At 37.8% G+C, this 18192-nt stretch overlaps 2 protein-coding genes across 2 annotated transcripts in view; one reads left to right on the top strand and one right to left on the bottom strand.

Moving 5' to 3' along the window:
* LOC143032482 (putative RNA-binding protein 19) overlaps positions 1 to 15492 on the bottom strand; it is a 52909-nt gene extending 37417 nt beyond the window's left edge. Inside the window, exons 1-5 of the mRNA XM_076197336.1 lie at positions 15340 to 15492; positions 7463 to 7664; positions 6725 to 7083; positions 2111 to 2188; positions 663 to 885 (exon numbers count right to left, since the gene is read on the bottom strand). Coding sequence (XP_076053451.1) covers positions 663 to 885; positions 2111 to 2188; positions 6725 to 7083; positions 7463 to 7664; positions 15340 to 15375 — 898 coding nt within the window. The 5' untranslated portion in view covers positions 15376 to 15492. The remainder of the gene's footprint in view (positions 1 to 662; positions 886 to 2110; positions 2189 to 6724; positions 7084 to 7462; positions 7665 to 15339) is intronic.
* Positions 10340 to 12386, top strand: LOC143031403 (zinc finger SWIM domain-containing protein 3-like). The gene is given in 3 exon segments (XM_076195177.1): positions 10340 to 11565; positions 11899 to 12085; positions 12087 to 12386. Coding segments are annotated over 3 exon segments (645 nt in total). The 5' UTR covers positions 10340 to 11252; the 3' UTR covers positions 12232 to 12386.
* Positions 15493 to 18192: the final 2700 nt, after the last annotated feature.

Genomic DNA, 18192 nt, shown 5'->3' with positions numbered 1-18192 from the left:
AAGAGCCCTCAATCCCACTCATCCATTTCAATGCATCACATAAGCATTATCAGCTAGAGAGGAAGAAAAAGAAAGGAGAAAAAAAAAAAAAAAAAAAAAAAAAAAAAAAAAAAAAAACCCTCTTAATATGTATAACATACTACCAGTACCACACAATACATCTATACAAAAACACATTCCCACCCAGATCAAATACAAACTCTTCAAGAAAGACCACCTCAATACTTCATGAACCCCAATACATCAGCCCCACAGAATTGAGTGTGGGCTTTGAGATGGCCTCCTTTTATATGGGTGAAAGGATTTTTAATACTTAAATTTGATTAACTTTACATCATGGTAATATACTAGTTTTTGCTGTGAAAAATGCCAATGATGTATTCAGCACCATGGGCATATTTGTCAAAAAGGGATCACAATTATCCAAGATCCCATTTTGGCTAGGGTCTTAAACAGTCCAAATGCACTGGGCAATGGTGACAGTTTCTGAAGCACACACCTCTTGGCACAGGAACCTCATCTTTTTATCTTGAACTGTTTAATAAAATTAACTACAATTTGCTGTCAATTATAAATCACTGTGCTGAAGGAGTTAAAAGATTTAGGCATATATCACTGACACTACAATACAAAGGAAGACTTAAAAATGTCAAAATCCTTACCAAGAAAACTTTTATCTTTCTGTAATGCTTGCTTCATGTCCTTTTCAGTAGCAAATCCAACATATGCTACCAAACGTACATTACGAGGAATTCTAAGGCTTTTGTATTTCAAGGGCTGAAGAAATGCTTTTATACTCTTCTTGTTGAATGTTCGTTTTTGGTTTGTCTTTGCTTTACACATCTCTTTGGAACGGATGACTATGGTGAAGAATTCCTTCCATTCCTTCAAAGAAATAAAGAAAGAAATAAAGATAAAGAAAGAAAAGTATATGTGTATATGTGTGTGTATTTACCTAGTTGTATCTTACAGGATGGGGAGCTACGCTTGTGGTGTCCTGTCTCTGTATCTCGCCATATCTAACTTGCTCTTAAATTCTTGTATTGTTTTTGCACACATTATTGTTTTGTCTAGTATGTTCCATACATGCACTACTCTGTGTGGAAAGCTGTTTTTTCATGTCTCTTCTATAACTGTCCTTTTGGAGTTTCTTTCCATGTCCTCATGTTTCTCTTATCCCAATTTAGTAAGTTGTCTCTATCAAGGACTCCTACACCTTTTATAATTCTGTATATGGTAAACAAGTCACCTCTTTCTCTTCTTTGTTCCAGAGTTGGTAGTTCTAGTTTTGTCAATCTTTCTTCATATGACATTTTTGATAGTGTTGGGGCCATCTTCGTAGTTGCTTTCTGGATTCTCTCAATTTTCTTTATATTGTTTTTAGTACTGGGTGACCATAGTGTTGCTGTATACTCCAATTTAGGACTTCAGTGTGACTAATATTTTCTTTACCATTTCTTCATCCAAGTAAAAGCCATTTTTAATGATCTTAGCAAGTTATATGTTTCACTGATAATTTTGTTCATGTTTGTCAGGAGACATATATTTTGTCATGATCACTCCCAGGTCTGTTTCAGATCCCATTCTCATTACTTTTTTTTTTACCAATTCTATATTGTCCTGATATCCTTTTTTTTTATACTTTTTCCAAATTCCATTATGCTACATTTCTTTATGTTGAAGTCCACTTCCCACTTCTGACTCCATTCCCAGACTCTGTTCAAATCTCTCTGTAATGAGTCAGTGTACATGTGTGTATGTATTTATACACACACACATAATATATATTTTGTAAATTTGCATGTGTGTATGTATTTATATACACACACACATAATATATATTTTGTAAATATACATGTATGTATATGTATACACACACACATAGTAAATAACACATATGAGGAAACAGTGAGTGCAAAAACTATACAAGAATTTAAGAACAAACTTGATGCTGAAAGATACAAAGACGGGTCACTACAAGCATAACTCTCTTCCTGTAAAATACAACTAGGTAAATACACATTCACTGGAATAAGTTTATTTCTTTTTCAATATTTCAAATTTCAACAATGTATTACAACTTTTGCAAAACTATTTAATAAATACCCACTTTCTTTTTCTTCTTTGTTTTTGTAGTTCCTTCTTTGTCCTCAGCATTAACTGATTTCTTCTTCATGAGCTTCAGGTACTGAAAAATGCACACATATATTATAAGCCTCCACCAATCGATCAATGAACTTGTTGTTCCTAGTCTTTTGCAGGAGACTCATACATGCATATACCAAGGGATTTTTCCACTTTACAAGGAAGGTAGCCAAAGTCAAAAGGCATAAATCCATTCCCACCCATTTTATCCCCATCCACTCCACCTCCATTACCCCTCCCTCCCTCTTTTCTTGGCTCCTCCTGGATGATGGGTCATCCCTGCATCTCGCCCATTGCCCTGGGTCAGAAGCAATGCAGCAAGACAAGGCACATCCACAGCAAGGCAGCTTCATTTAATTGGTGATCCCCACTCTCAGTCCCTTCATGCAGAAAAAGAGAAGATGGGCTGCTTTAAAATATCATTCACACATGACCACTCTCTAATGCTCCCCCTATCCCCCACCCACTCCCTTCCATGCATTACAGTATCATCCATACACAGCCATTCTCCACTCCTACCTTCTGCCTTCTCCCTTCCTTCCTCAACAGACATCCCCCTCTCGCTCAACACCCCTTTTACCCCACAGATCCATCTCATCCTTGGTCACCCCATCACATTCACTTCATCCACCTATGCCTTCTACACTTCCTTTGCTAATCTTTCTTCACTCATTCTATCCATGTGTCCAAACCATCCTAATACTCTTTCATCAACCCTATCTCCCAACTCTTTTTCCAACCCTGCTCTCCTCCTCATTTCTCACTCTATGCAGCCTAGTAACCCCTACAATACCTCTTAGACCAGGGGTTCTCATTAGGGGTGAAATTCACCCCCAGGGGGGCATTTTGGGATTTCTGGGGGTGATTTGTGACCACGGCCAGCTTACGGGGTGAGGAAAGCAATTATAGGTTTTGGCCTATCTGGCCTGTCACCTGGGCTGGATTTATACTAATTTGGGAAAAATATATACTAATTTGGAAAAAATAAAAGGGTTTTTAGTAATATTTGCATATTATTTAGAATGCACCTTTTGAAACAGACAATCTTGGAAAGGAGGGGGGGAATGACATTCTGACAAATGGTGAAAGGGGTGAATGGGCCAAGTAAGGCTGAGAACCCCTGTCTTAGACATTTCATGTCAAACACATTCAAACTCTTCCTTTTTATGTTCTATGTTTCTACCCCATACAGTGCTGTAGGCACAATCACTCCTTCATATAATCTCCTCTTAGCATCTATTTCCAAATGCTTATTTCTCATTACACTTTTTAATCTCAGAAGGCATTTACTTGCTTCTCTCAATCGACATTCTACCTCTACCACTCCTTCCTTTCCCACCACACGTGCCCCCAAATACCTAAAGCTATCCACTTCCTCCAGTCTTTCTCCCTTAATACTCACTTCCAATTTGCTGCCATCCTTTCCCTTTGTACATCTCATCACCTTATTTTTACCCACATTTATCTTCAATTTCCTCCTTTCACACACCTTCCCAAGCTCCTTCACTAGCTTCCTTAATCCCTCTACTGATCTGGCTACAAGCACAGTATTGTCAGCAAACAACAACTGGCTTATCTTCTATTTTTCTCAAATTTCTTTAACCATCTCCAATCCCCAGTCCATTACCCTTCCATTTACCTCCCACACCACCCCATTCATGTACACACTGAACAGCCATGGCAACATGACACATCCCTAGTGGAGTCCCAGATTTACCTCAAACCACTCACTCTCTCCACTTCTAATTCTACCACACTCTATTACTCCTGTAAAAACTTGACTGCTCTGAACAGCTTTCCTCCTATCCCATATATCTGCAATACCTCCCACAGTGATTTCCTGTCATAAGCCTTTTCCAAACCCATAAAGTCCCAAAAACCATCCTTATCTTTTCATAAAGCTTTCTCACATATCTGCCTTACTACAAAATTCTGATCCACACAATCCCTACCTTTCCTAAACTCACACTGTTCCTCACCAATTACTCCCTCTGTTCCTCTCCTGAGAGAAATATGGGAGGTGAGGTAAGGGATAGAGTAGAGGGAGGAGTGGAAGAGGAATGGGGGTGTTTCAAGGAGGGAGTGACAAGGTGTGCAAAAATGATACATGGAACAAGGAGGATAGGTAGTGAGTGGTGGGATGATGAAGTAAAGAAGGTAACAGAAGAGAAGAAGCAAGCATTCAGGAAACATATGAGAGTTACAAAGAAAAAAGAAGAGAAGCAAAGATACAAGATTAACCACTTCCATACGGTGACGCCTACATAGGCGTCATGAGGAGCAAGTGGTTACGCGATGATGCCGACGTCGGCGTCTTGATTATATTTATTATAGTCATACCTGCATGACTCTCATTCTCTCTAAACTGGCTTCATCATACTTTTTATGGTTATCAAAATTGACGGGTGAAAGAGAACGAGCGATTGAGCAGTGACTTTATTTTTTCTAATGCGATTATTATGACGTAACATCGCACGCCTGGCAGCTAATGCTGCCAGACGTGCAATGTGCCCTGGAGTGAAGAGGTTAAAGAGGCAAAAAGAAGAGCACATGTAAAATGTGGGAAGATTACAATAGAAAATTTTAAAAAACATTTTGGAAGGAAGATAAGAGAGGAAGGGGAGGCAAGTCAAGTAGAGAAGAAAAGGTAAAAGGTGCAGATGAACAGTTGTTAACAGAAGAGGAGGCAGTAAGGGGAAGATGGATAGAGTAAATTTTTGAGAGCTGTTGAAAGTGGAGGAGTGGGAAGGATGGGTGGTAGGTGGGGCTGCATCAGGGATGTATCATGTCACCATGGCTGTTCATTGTGCACATGGATGGGGTGGTGTGGGAGGTAAATGCAAGGGTAGTGGGCAGGGGAGTGGAGATGGTTAAAGTAAATGGAAGAAGGTGGGAGGTAAGCCAGTTGTTCTATGCTGACAACACTATGTGGCAGGGACAGAGGGGGGATTAAGGGAGTTCAAGACAGAGTTTAGGAAGGTAAGTGATAGGAGAAAGTTAAAGGTAAACATGGAAAGTAAGTTGATGAGATCTGCAAGGAAAGAGGATAGCAGCGAGTTGGAAGCACGTCTTATGGGAGATTGGTTGGCGGAAGTGGATAATTTTACGTATTTCCGGTTGCATGTGGAATCAAAGGGAGGAGCGGTGGTGGAGGTAAACTGTAGATTGAGGGAAGCCAGTAAATACCTTGGGGGATTAAAAAGTGTCATGAGAAATAGGCATTTGAAATTTGATACAAAGAGATTATATGAAGGGGTGATTGTGCCAATGGCACTGTACGGAGTGGAGGCTTGGAATTTGAGAGAGGAAGAGAGAAGTTATGTGTTTGAGATGAAATGTCTGAGAAGTATAGTAGGGGTTACAAAGTTAGATAGTGATAAATGAAGTGAGGAGAAGAGCAGAGGTGGAAAAGGTGATGGCAGATAGGGTTGATGAAAGAGTATTGGGATGGTTTGGACACATGGAAAGAATGAGGGAAGAAAGATTAGTAAAAGAGGTATGAAAGGCAGAGGTGGATGGAGTGAACTTGGGGGACAACCAAGGATGAGATGGATGAATGGGGTGAAAGGGGCTTTGAGCAAGTGAGGAACATCTATTGAGCAAGGAAGGGAGTGGGCAGGAGACAGCGGTGAATAGAGAATGGCTGTATATAGATGATACTGTGATGCAAGGATAAGAGGGGGTGGAGGATAGGGGTGAGTAGGGAGGGATTATGTGTAAATGATGTATTGTTGCACCCCAAAGGGATTTCTCCCCATCTTCTCTTTTTCTGCATGAGGGGACAGAGGGTGGGGTGGGGGGTTGCCAATTAAGTAAAGAGGCCTTCCTGTGGATGTACTGTATCTTGCTGCATTGTTTCTGACCCAAGGCAGTGGGCGAGATACAGGGATGACCTGTCATCCATGAGTTGCAGGACGACAAGGAAGAAAAAGTGGTTGATGGGAGTGGAAAGGGTAGGAGCAGATGGTGCCTTCTGACTTGGCTACCTCCCTTATATGGGCCTTTGGTATAAAGATAGATATGTATGTGCTTTGTCAATGATAATCAGGAGTTCTATCATGCTAAATTGGTGGAGTCATAGATGGTAAGAGAGATTTAAGCCTTATCTACATGGGGCAAACTGAGAGACAAATCAAGCATGGAAGTCACCCAGTACTGAAGAGGAAAGCGAGAAAGCACATGTTCACATGGACCACTTGTCTCTGGACTTGGCAAATGGCCTGTGTGAATGTGTACTTGCTCACTTTCCTCTCCAGTACTGGTGACTTGCATGCTTGACTTGCCTCTCAGCTTGTCCTGTGTAAACAAGGCTTTAAGGAGGATATCTGAAGTTACAAGTGATAAGCACTCTTTTTTTTTTAGTGAAGACAGGTAGCCTATCATAAAAGAATGCTGCATAACTCTGGTTCCAATATAAGGATGTTGCAAAAATCCCTAAAATATTGACTACATAAAAATTATGCAGTTGTCATCCCATATGGGGGTCTATCATTAGTCAGAATATTCTTTTTAAGCATACCACCACCATGCTGACAAAGTTAATTACAAATTTTGTTAAACAAATGACAAGTCCACCCACATCCATATCTGAAATTTCTTTCTTGTTTGCAATTTTGTCTTCATTTTCTTCCTCCTCATCTGTACTCTGTTCTTCATTCTTGCTTCCAATCTCCTCTTCATGGCTGTCTTCATCATCACTACTGGAACCTCTACTCTTTGATATCTCTTTTTCTTCTTCAATAGCTAAACCCTTTTCTTTGAGTTTAAGGAATTCTGTGAACTTGGAATCATCTTTCAATTTCTCAATTACAGACTCTTCCTTCTCTTTTTTCTTTTTCTTCTTCTTGTCACCTTTTTTTGATTCTGTTTCAATATTCTCCTCAGCTTTAATTTTCTCTTTGCTCTTTTTACTCCATGGTTGTGGCTTATTGTCACTTACTGTAAAAGTTTAATGAAGTTAACTTATGAATGTCTTGCTAATGGTATGAAATAATTGACACTTTTACCATTTCTGTAATTCATTATACAAAAATAAAATAAAATAAATAGGATTAATATATCATCTCATCCTGGCTGTGAATCATACTTGAAATGTCTATTGAAAAGTGGCTACACTTCTAATCAATATTGGCATTTATGATACAAGAAGAAATAAGCTGTTTAATGCCTAGTGAATGTGACCATTGTTTTGGTTTAACATCATAAACTCCCCCTTTCAAAAAGGGTTAAGATGGTATCTCTTTATGAATTTTTTGAAGCATGTACTTTAATGTAATACAAGAATTTAATTTCAAAAGAAATATTAATCCATACTTACCAATATCTTGACAAATTTCAACTGTGATACGGGACTGCTTGAAAAATGATCCATTGAAATAGCTGCATGATTTTTCAGCTTCTTCAGCATTACAAAACCCTACAAAACCAAAACGACGAAATTCCCCATTTCGGTATTTCAGCTTCAAGTCAGTAACTGTGCCATATTTGCTGAAATACTGCCTCAGTTCTTCCTCAGATACCTAAAAAATAAAAAATAAAAATAAATAAAATAAATAAAATAAATAAAATAATAAAAAACAATAATAAATAAACACATAAAGACAATTACATATAAATTAGGATAGGGGTGTAGGGATTTCAGGTCTGTGGATTAATAACATGTGTAAAATCATGCAAAATATTGTATTGGATAAGGGCATTCTATGGGAAGTAACTTGAGAGAACAGTTACAACATAAAAAATAAATTATTTGTTTATACACCAAAAGGCTTCTTTACCCTAACATGGGAGATTGCTACCCATGGTGTACACAACCCCCAACCCATCATACATTTGTTTCTATTCTTAGTTCCTTGTGGATGAAGGGTCATCTCTGGCCCCCTCCAACTGCCAGAGTCAGAAACAACAATGCAAGACACAGCACATCCAGAGGAGAGCACAACAACTAAATCTGGTTTACTTTCAATCTTTCATTCATATGGCAACCCTCCTTCTTCATCCACTCATGCATAGAGAGGACAAAAAGAAATCCCTTCTGGCTACATCATTTTATCATACATTCAAAACCATTCTCCACTAACACCTATCTTTCACCTTTTCCCTTCCCTGTTCAACAGACATTTTCGACATTTTCCTTTTTACCCAAGGCCCCCTTATCCCATTCATCAATCTCCCCTCAAATTCATTTTATCCACACGACCACACCCTTTGTGCTAGTGTTCCTTCAATCATTCTTTCCATGTGCCCATACCAATCCATTATTTTCATCAACCTTACATACCAGTTCCCTTTCCACCCCTGCTCTCTTCATTGCCTCACTTCTCACTATGTCTATCCTTGTAATCTTAACCACTTCTCAAACACTATCTCAAAAACATTTAAATGTCTCCTTTTTGCCTTTGCCCCATACAAAACATTTACTTGCTTCCCTCACTATAGTTTACCTCAACCCCATTTCCTCCATTATCTGCTACATGTGACCCTAAATACTTGAAACTATCTACTTTCTCTAACTTCTCTCCTTTAAGATTTACATCCAACTTAATGCCACCCTCACTTCATGTATATCTCATCACCTTACTTATAGTGAGAATTCCAGGCATTTGGTTAGATTTTCATGCTCTGAGTTAGATTTCGTTGTTCATTGCAATTCCATGGATTAACGTTGGTACAATGCCTGAACGAATTGCTATGCACATTCATTTAATATAATATCTAGTAATGTTAGTTAGATCTAGAAGATATGATTACACTAGGATCAATATTCGAATCTGACAATACTTAACTACGATTTTAATGTATGCAGTACTTAGAAAATTCAAAATAGGTTTAGATAAATTTGTCAATATATGTCAGTGGATTAACATTGGCATTATGCCCACACCAACTGCATTTGACAATATAAAAGTTTGAGAAGTTCTATAGGAAAGTAATATTCAGAACATAAAAAAGGCATTTGCCAAAAGACGGGCTCGATGCGTTGATCATTGGATGCATTGTAATCTGTAGAGCATAATATAATGAGGAGTCCTTTAGTTTTTAATCATTTCATCTTTATGTATTTGTTAACTTTTCATTTGTTATTTTGCTAAATTGACTACAAATGAAACAAAAAGAATCAGTACAATGCCCCTGGTGAACATAGAAAATATCAGTCAAATAAACATATTTACGAAGTAGGCAATCAATTACAATTTTGTTCACTACATATTTATAAGTTGAAAATTTTAGATAGTTAATATATAGATATCAAATACAAACAACAATACAAGTATATAAGCTATAATATATCTGATAATATCATGATAAATATGTGCATTGGGTCTCCCAAAGGTACCACCCAATGTACCAGGTACATTGGCGCTTTACTCAGACCCAAAATAACACAAAGAATTCCCAAAGTTAACCTATCTCAGGCTACAAAAGTAGCATGTATTATGAAGGTGAAATTGGGGTAAAATTCCAGAATCACAAAACCACATATATTCAACAAGAAACTTACAGTCCAATAGCTCTTAACCTAACCATTCCATAAAAAATAAAAATTATTCTTTCAGAAGTGCACATCTACATGGTATAGCATTAGAAAATAAATATTGATTTTGTAAAATATAATACATAAATGTAATTTTATGAAATATAATACATTTATATATGTTTTTCTTGGCAGAAATCAATAACAGAAAATGTTGCTCAAAGCTACACACAAACGAACTGAGTCACATTGACTCCTTTAGACGCCATCTTTGTTTTGATAGATTTGGAGGTCCAAGATGATGACAACAACCCTGATGACCTCTAGAATTATGGGTATTGCATTACTAAGTGCAGGTTATGTTAGGTAGGTAAATTAAGTTAGTTTAGGTAGGTAGATTGGGGTTAGGTTAGAATAAATTTATCATACTTTACTTTTTCGCAATGGCTATTTTTACGATGAGTCGTAAGAATAGTCCTCAGGCTATTCTTATGACATGGTTGATAGTGCCCTCTATTGTGAATTTTTGAACTAAATTCAAATTGGCTGCCACTAATTTCAAATTACTTGCAGCAGGTGCAGAATTTGATTCATTTGCAGCTCTAAAAGAATCAATTTCCAGCTGGGAAAAGTCTAATAATGCAAATCTTTATACCAGGAACTCAAGAACAATACAATCAGCCACTAAACGTGCTCCTAACAGAAGTTTCAAACCTGAGCTACAGTATTTTTCAATAAATTACTGCTGTCAGCATGGAGGTAGAAAATACCAGCTGAAATCTACTATTGGGACACGACCAAATCAAATGTAAGTAAGAATTAGACTTCTGTCTATTCCAAGACATCTTCATACATTATTAGCAACTTAAGATAATTTGCGCATTTAAAAAATTTTGAAACAACATTCCTGGGAGGATGTGCATAGAAGGGGGATGCCATAATGCAAGGTACTCTGAAGCATGATGCTGTTAGACTCTATTAGACTATCAGATATTAGACTACCAGGCCCGCACAGTCTCCACTTCAGTCAGATCTTTTGGTCATTTTGTTAAATTTTTCAGTTCACTTGAATCTGACTTACAGCAAGGTTTACTGTAGTTGGCCTGACACTTTCTTTGACATCATGTGACTACGTAGCATATCAAAGGAAATTATGCCCCTGTGCCACTACACCAACTTATTCGTAGCTTCCAAATTAATCTGACTGTTTGCATTCTCATTTCAGGACTGTACTGAAGAACTGCCCATTTCATATCCAAGTGAGAGCATCAGAAGATGGTCAAAGACTCATTGTCACCCATATCGACTCAGATTATGTATATTTGCATGAGATCAAAAAGGAAATTTCCAGTACAGCTCAAAGCAGAGGAAATTATCATCAGGCAAGGTTGTAGAAATAAAAGCTATGATCAACTTGAAGGCCAACAGGAAATTGATCAAATAACATCTCATTTCAAGTACTGGTAAGAAAATAATGCTGAAGGACATACACGATGTGGGAAGGAATATCAAATCAGGCATGGACTTCGCTGATGTGATAGCAGAGCTCAGAAAAAGTGTTGAGGATACTGAAATAGAGATCATAGTGGACAACCAGTGATACAGTACAAGGAATATATATACAAACTGGGAAATGATTGAAACATTTAATGCTTTTCCAGAGATAATGTTTGTTGATGCAATTTATAAACTAAATGATAATTGCATGCCATTATATGTACTTATGGTAGAAGATGGCAATGGTGAAAGTGAAATAGTATGCTTTTGGATTGTGGCATCTGAAGATTGAAAGACTGTTGGTGATTTGTTGGATACATTCAAGGAGAAAAACACATGTTGGGAGTCAGTTTGCCTTATAATGGCAGATAAGGACATGACTGAGCATACTGTGCTCACTGAAAAGTTCCCACAAGTGGATCTCCTAATTTGCCTCTATCACTCATTGAGCTCATTTTGGAGGGAAGTACATACATACGTATACCAAAGGCTTTTTCCCCCTAAACGGGGGGGTTAGCCAAAAAGAAAAAGGCATAGCAACACCTCCCACCTATTCCATTTCCTATATATTCCACTCCCCTCCATCCTCCTCCCTTCCTCTTATCTTGGCACCTCCTGGATGACGGGTCATCCCTGCATCCTGTCCACTGCCCTGGGTCAGAAGCAGTGTCTCAAGACACAGCACATCCACAGCAAGGCCACTTCATAAATTCGGCGACCCCCCCTCTCCATCCCTCCATGCAGAAAAGGAGAAGACGGGGAGAAATCCCTTTGGAGAGAAGTAACTATAGATAAAATGAACATTTCTCCAGGTGAAAGAACTCTAGCTTTGGAGCAAATTGAAAAAATCTCACATGCACCAACTGAGGAGGCTTATTAGTCCCTGTATGAGAACTTTAAGTAAACAGTGCCAAAATCAGTGAGTTTGTACTACGACACTAACTGGCATTCAATTCGATGGGCTTAAAGCGCTGAAAGGTTCATTCATGAACAGAGCGAATAATCGAGTTGAGGCCACAAACCAGAAACTGAAAAGTGTAATATCTAGATATTCCAATATGCCCACGGTCCTGAGAGACCTCATGAAGTGTGTTCATATTCTCAAGAGTGAATGAGATAGTAGAGCTGCGAATTTTCAGCTCAAAGTATATACTGGACCTGATCATCTAAGTGAGACCCTATAATAGTATCACAATTTTCTGATGCAATATGCCTTCAGATTAATGAAAAAAGAGTTGTTCATTCATCTGAACTAATTGATGAACATGACATTGAATGTCGCCCAGTACAAGTGCCAATGAAGTGCTTGGATGAAAACATTAATCCATTCTCAGTTCGAAAATACTTCATGTTTGATAGTTGGGAGGCCATTCAGGCACAAGTGGATGTCATTTGTGAGAAAAAGTATCTAGTGTTGTGTGACATGCAACCAAGAACTTGAGACATGTCCTAGCATTTGTTGTGATTCCTGCCTTGATTGGTTTCATCTGGCATGTTTGAATAAAAATGTGCCACCAAAGGCAAAACATCGGTAATGTTGGACTTGTCATGCTGTTGAATAAACCACCATCAGGATGAAATTTGTGTACCTTATCGTAGACAGCAAACTGACAAAGAAACGTGCACAAAAACAGGAAATACATATGTCGTGAGTGACAGGGACAGTCAAATTCTGATGAATCGAGATACATATCTTACGTCTCATATATAGTATTACAGTCCAAATTCTTGTTATCCATTCAAATTTGCTACTAGTATTCTTTCTTCATCCATACATACATACATACATATACCAAGGCTTTTTCCCATTACAAGGGGGGTAGCCAAAAAGAAAAAGGCATAAAATCATTCCCACCCATTCCATCCCTGAATACACTCCACACCCCTCCACCCTCCCTCTTATCTTAGCACCTCCTGAATGACGGGTCATCCCTGCACCTTGTCCACTGCCCTGGGTCAGAAGCAGTGTCGCAAGACATAGCACATCCACAGCAAGGCCGCTTCATTAAATCGGCGACCCCCCTCTCCGTCCCCCCATTGCATAAAATGAGAGGACGGGGAGAAATCCCTTCGGGCTGCATCAAATTTTGCTCACACATACTACCTCACCCCCCATCCACCCGCCCATTCCACCTCATGCAATCACATCATCCATATACAACCATTCTCCATTCACCCGTCTTCTGTCCTCTCCCGTCCTTCCTCAACAGACATTCCCCTCTTCCCCAAAGCCCCCTTCACCCCATCCATCCACCTCATCCTAGGACGTCCCCTCATGTTCACTCCCTCCACATCTGCCATTCAATCAGCTATTATTGCCAATTAGAGGCCAAACATAGCTGAATCATATCTTGTGCAGCTCTCGCAGATAGATCTTGCTTTATTTGGGTATATAGGTATTCTGTATTTTAATACATCTGTGCTTATCTCCTGGTATATTCTGTATTTGAATAAAATTGTGCTGTACAATTACAATATACAAGGAAAAAGGAGAAAGATGTTTTTTATATCATATGATATTGACTCTTCTTGGCAGCTAGCCTAATGAAGTCTCTTGATGTCAGCCATTCCAGTCAGGACGGATTCTGTAGTCTAGCCAGCTTGTAGAGTACATTGATTGGTGGGACACTTTTTGTTGTAGTGAGTTAGTAGTAAAGTGAGTGTCGCTGTGTGTTCTGTCTGTTCTGCTGTAGTTTGCTGTATTTTGACTGTCAGGGCAAGTGTGCTAGCCAGCTGCTGGTAGTATTACTGGTTGTCAGGGCAGGTTCCCTTGTATCAGTAGTTTAGTGATTACCAGGTTCTGCACCTTGATGTAGTACAGTTAGGCGATTATTCCTATTGAAGTACTTCAGGTGACTGGGTCATCTGTAGGACTATGGAAAAGAAAATTTGGACCCCATAACTATGTGGCTCAGGGTCATGGTCCTATCTGCCCCCCTGGATCCAGGCCTCCAGAGAATATGAGAATAATATATAATATGTATATTCTGAATATATAAGAATTCTTATGATGACTGACTTCAGTAAAATTCACATTCTTCCAATCCAACTTTATCAAACTCCTTAGTCCATTCTTATGACTATCAAACTGCATAGTCTATCTTAAGACTTCATCAAAATCCATAGCTTATTCATCAAAATCTATCGCTGACTCTTACTTACGACTAAAATACCTATCTATTCTGATGATGACTTCATCAAAATCCACAACCCATTGGTATTCTTATCACTTCATTAAACTCCATACCCTATTCCTATGAATGACTTCATAAAAAAATAGTAATAAATAGCCTATTCTTATGACTTCATCAAAATTCATATTTTTATGAATTCTATCTAAATTCGTATAATCATATGTCACAAAAATAGCCTAATAAAGACTATTCTTAGGCGTATTTCATCATCAAAATCCATTGTCATAAAAATAGTCAGAGGACTATTCTTATCATACTTATGAGTCGTAACAATAGCCTGACAACTGTTCTCACAACTCGTCGTAAAAATAGACACTGCGTTACTTTTTTCAACTTCCACATTTACCAAAACAAAGATGGTGTCTCAAGAAGTTGAAGACATTTGACTTGTTTGTGTATCGCTTTTAGCAACTTCTTTTGTTATTGATTTCCACCAAGGAAAACGTATATCAATTTAATGTTTTATAATTTACAAAATTGAAAACTAATATTTAATTTTCTATTGCTATGTCACGTACGTGTGCACATCTAAAAACTTACCAAAAAATAAACTTTCAATCAAGTGCAGAGAAGAAAATAAAGTGAAAACCAAGTTTGAATGTTACTGGAACAGAACCCAAATTGATTGTAACCTATAATGGTTATGACAAATTAGGTTAGGTTAGGAGCTATTGTAATTGTTACACAATGTAAGTTTCATGTTCAACATCTGTGTGATTCTGGAATTCTACCCCATAATAATGTGCTGTCGCTAAGATGAACAGCCTACCAGACAGTCCAGTGTGAAGATCCTGTGTTAACATGCTCTATAAAAAGAGAATTGACACCTTAAGAATGTTTAGCATCACAATATTATATTGTGTTGAGGTGTTTTCTTATAATCCATGATATTGAATATGGATTATATGGGATATCATTATATTTATAATCATACCCTTCAATGTTTACCTTGTCTTTGTATTATTGATTTCACCAATATATAAATCTAAACAAATTGCTTTGAGACCTTATTCATCTTATAGAAATTACCTTTGTGGGTAAGTTTTTGACGACTATTCGCGACATGATTTTGTTATTGCTGGCGACGTATGCCCATTTGTTTCAACTTCGACGATACAGATTGCAACTCACAAGTTGTTTACATTATACACGTGAGACTTGACGTTCGTTGTTAAAACAGCGGTTTGTTGCTGCATGCTGACATATTTTGCTAATAACACTGGGTAACTTCGATGAGATAGATTGTACCCGGTAACTAGTTTTTTCTTTAAATGTCTTCAATGTTTCTAAGGTCGTTTTTTCTCCTAATTTTAGAAATACAATTGAAAATTGCATAGTATCGATATTTCAAAAGATAAATGAGGTTTAATGTACAAAAATTATACTAAACTACGATAGTATACTATATATATAGCATATTCACATTGTCTATGAATAGTAGCTGATATTTTGTCCTTGTATTCCCCTTTTAAGCTAATGAGAAAATGTAAGTATAAAACATACGGTTAAGAGCGCGCTAGAAATGCACTGATGATCGTGGTTTCCTACTGTGAGCTCCTTGATTATTAGGCACCAGTGACCATATATATTCATAGCAGTATCCCACATTCCCTGGTATCTTTTCTCCATTGCAGCAATGGGAACTTTCTATTATTGCCCCACCACTATTTTTTATTTTATTTTCTGTTGTCTATGATTTTGTTTATCATAGGATAGGTTAGGTTAGGTTCTAACCTAACCTAACCCATTCCACTCAGTATATTTTTCTAGAAAAGGTGTTCTTGATTTCAATACATCTATGTTGTTCAATAAATTTGTTTCATTACATTTTGGTGGTGGGGCAATAACAGGAAAGTTCCCAGCAATGTCCTGATGGAACCTCTCACTATACTCATCACTCACGCTTCCCAAATTTTCATGAAAAAAAATCCAAGTGTGAAAGCAAAAAGTTCACCTTGACATTCTACATCCTAAGTTCTTATAACTTTCCAAAGGTTTTGCTACGAGCTGCTTGTATTTTGGGTCTATATCATTACTAAGGAATCCATTAACTATGCCTTGAAATGCACGCCACGCCTCTCTTTCGACATCACTCATTGCATTCTAAAGTTGTTTTGAGTTCAACATTTTCCTTACTTGCGGACCACCCTTAATTTTGGCCTCTGATAGTTTTGGAAAGAGTAGACGAATCTCTTGAAATTCTTTTCTAACATGATTTAATGCTTCCACAAACTGTTTGACCAAACCAAACCTTATATGAAGTGGGGGTAGCAACACTTTGGCAGGCTCTACAAGAGGTTGTCTAATAATATTGAGTTTTCTTGGCTGCAAGTCATCTCGAGGGGGCCACTTCACTTTCTGGTAGCGTTCATTATTAGCCCGACTGTCACATAGGCAAAGAAAACATGAATGCTTGATGGACCCACCCTGTAATCCAAGGAAGAAGGTGAGCATTTTAAAATCACCACAAACATCCAATTTAAACTCAGTATAGTTTCCCTTCTCGAGAAGCCTTTATACATTGTCATATTCTTCCTTCGTCTGTGATGGATACTGATTCCCATTATGTAGTAAAAGAGTTTTGAGGCTTTTTGTAGAACTATCTATGAACAGTTGCCATTGTTCAGGGTTATGATAAATTCCAACAATTGCAAATAAGCCATTAATATCTTCGCAGAAGCAGAGATCCTCACTTATATCAAAGTATACTTCAAATTCCTCATGGCGCTTCCTGTATACTGTTGAACTACAGCCCTTCCTCAACAGATTCCATTCACTCTGTCTGGATGCTAAAAGCTCAGCTCCTGACTTAGTGAAACCCAAGTCCCTGATGAGCTCGTCCAGTTTAAGTTGCTTTGGAAAGTGTGGGCGGGACATGAAAAAGAGTGTTTGTGGTGATTTATGTGCCCCCAAAACGGGTTTTTGGAGAGAGATTACTCTAAAATGTTAGAAGATACAAGGATTTCATTAAATGGGGTGCTGAAAGATGAAGAAAACGTGGTACTTATGGGAGATTTTAACTGCAAAGAAATCTGTTGGGAAGAGATGACAGTGAAAGGTGGAGAGGAATTATGGGGGAATGTATTACTTGACATGACTGGAATATACAATGACACATTGGGCAAAGGAAAACACCAGATATAGAAATAATGAAGAACCGTCAAAACTGGATTTATTTTTTACGTGAGAACTTGAAATTGTGGATGAAATTGAATGTAAGACACCAGTTGGGAAGAGTGACCACATATTACTTGAGCTAGAATTAAAGGAGGAAATATGTATGGAGAGAAATGAGAAAAACAGAAAAGAGAGACTGTCATACTAGTAAAACAGACTTTGTGAAACAAGAGTTCTTTTTCAAGAAGTGAGTTGGGAAAAATTCCATAATGAAGACACGTGAGTGGAAGAAAAATGGAAGATTCTGATGGAAATCTATAATGAAGGAGCGGAGAAAAATGTACCAAGACAAAAACAGGAAAATCAATATATTAAATGCTGGTTTAAGAGAAAGTGCAGAGAGAGAGAGAGAGAGAGAGATAAAGCTTGGAAAACATGGAAAAAGAGAAAAATCATAGAAAGATAGAAAGTGGCAAATGTATATCAATGAAAGGAATGAATATGTAAAATACCCAGGGAAGAAAAATAAATTATGAAAAAGGCATAGTAGAAAAATGTAAGGGTCAACCAAAACTATACTATAGATATGTGAACGGTAAATTGAAAAACAAGCAAGAAATAGAGAAACTACACCAGGGGAACGTGGTATACACAGAAGATATAGAAATGGCTGAGGTTATAAGTAAACATTTCAAATCGGTTTTCACCAGAGAAAAAGTATGGCACTGGGATGAACAGCGAGAAGCTAAATCCATCCCCATAGGG

The sequence above is a fragment of the Oratosquilla oratoria genome, chromosome 1, assembly GCF_046742065.1.
Source record: "Oratosquilla oratoria isolate Oo_2021 chromosome 1, ASM4674206v1, whole genome shotgun sequence".
In the NCBI taxonomy this organism is placed as follows: domain Eukaryota; kingdom Metazoa; phylum Arthropoda; class Malacostraca; order Stomatopoda; family Squillidae; genus Oratosquilla; species Oratosquilla oratoria.
Note: the sequence above shows the minus strand (reverse complement) of the source record. Positions and strands in the feature narration are given on the sequence as shown.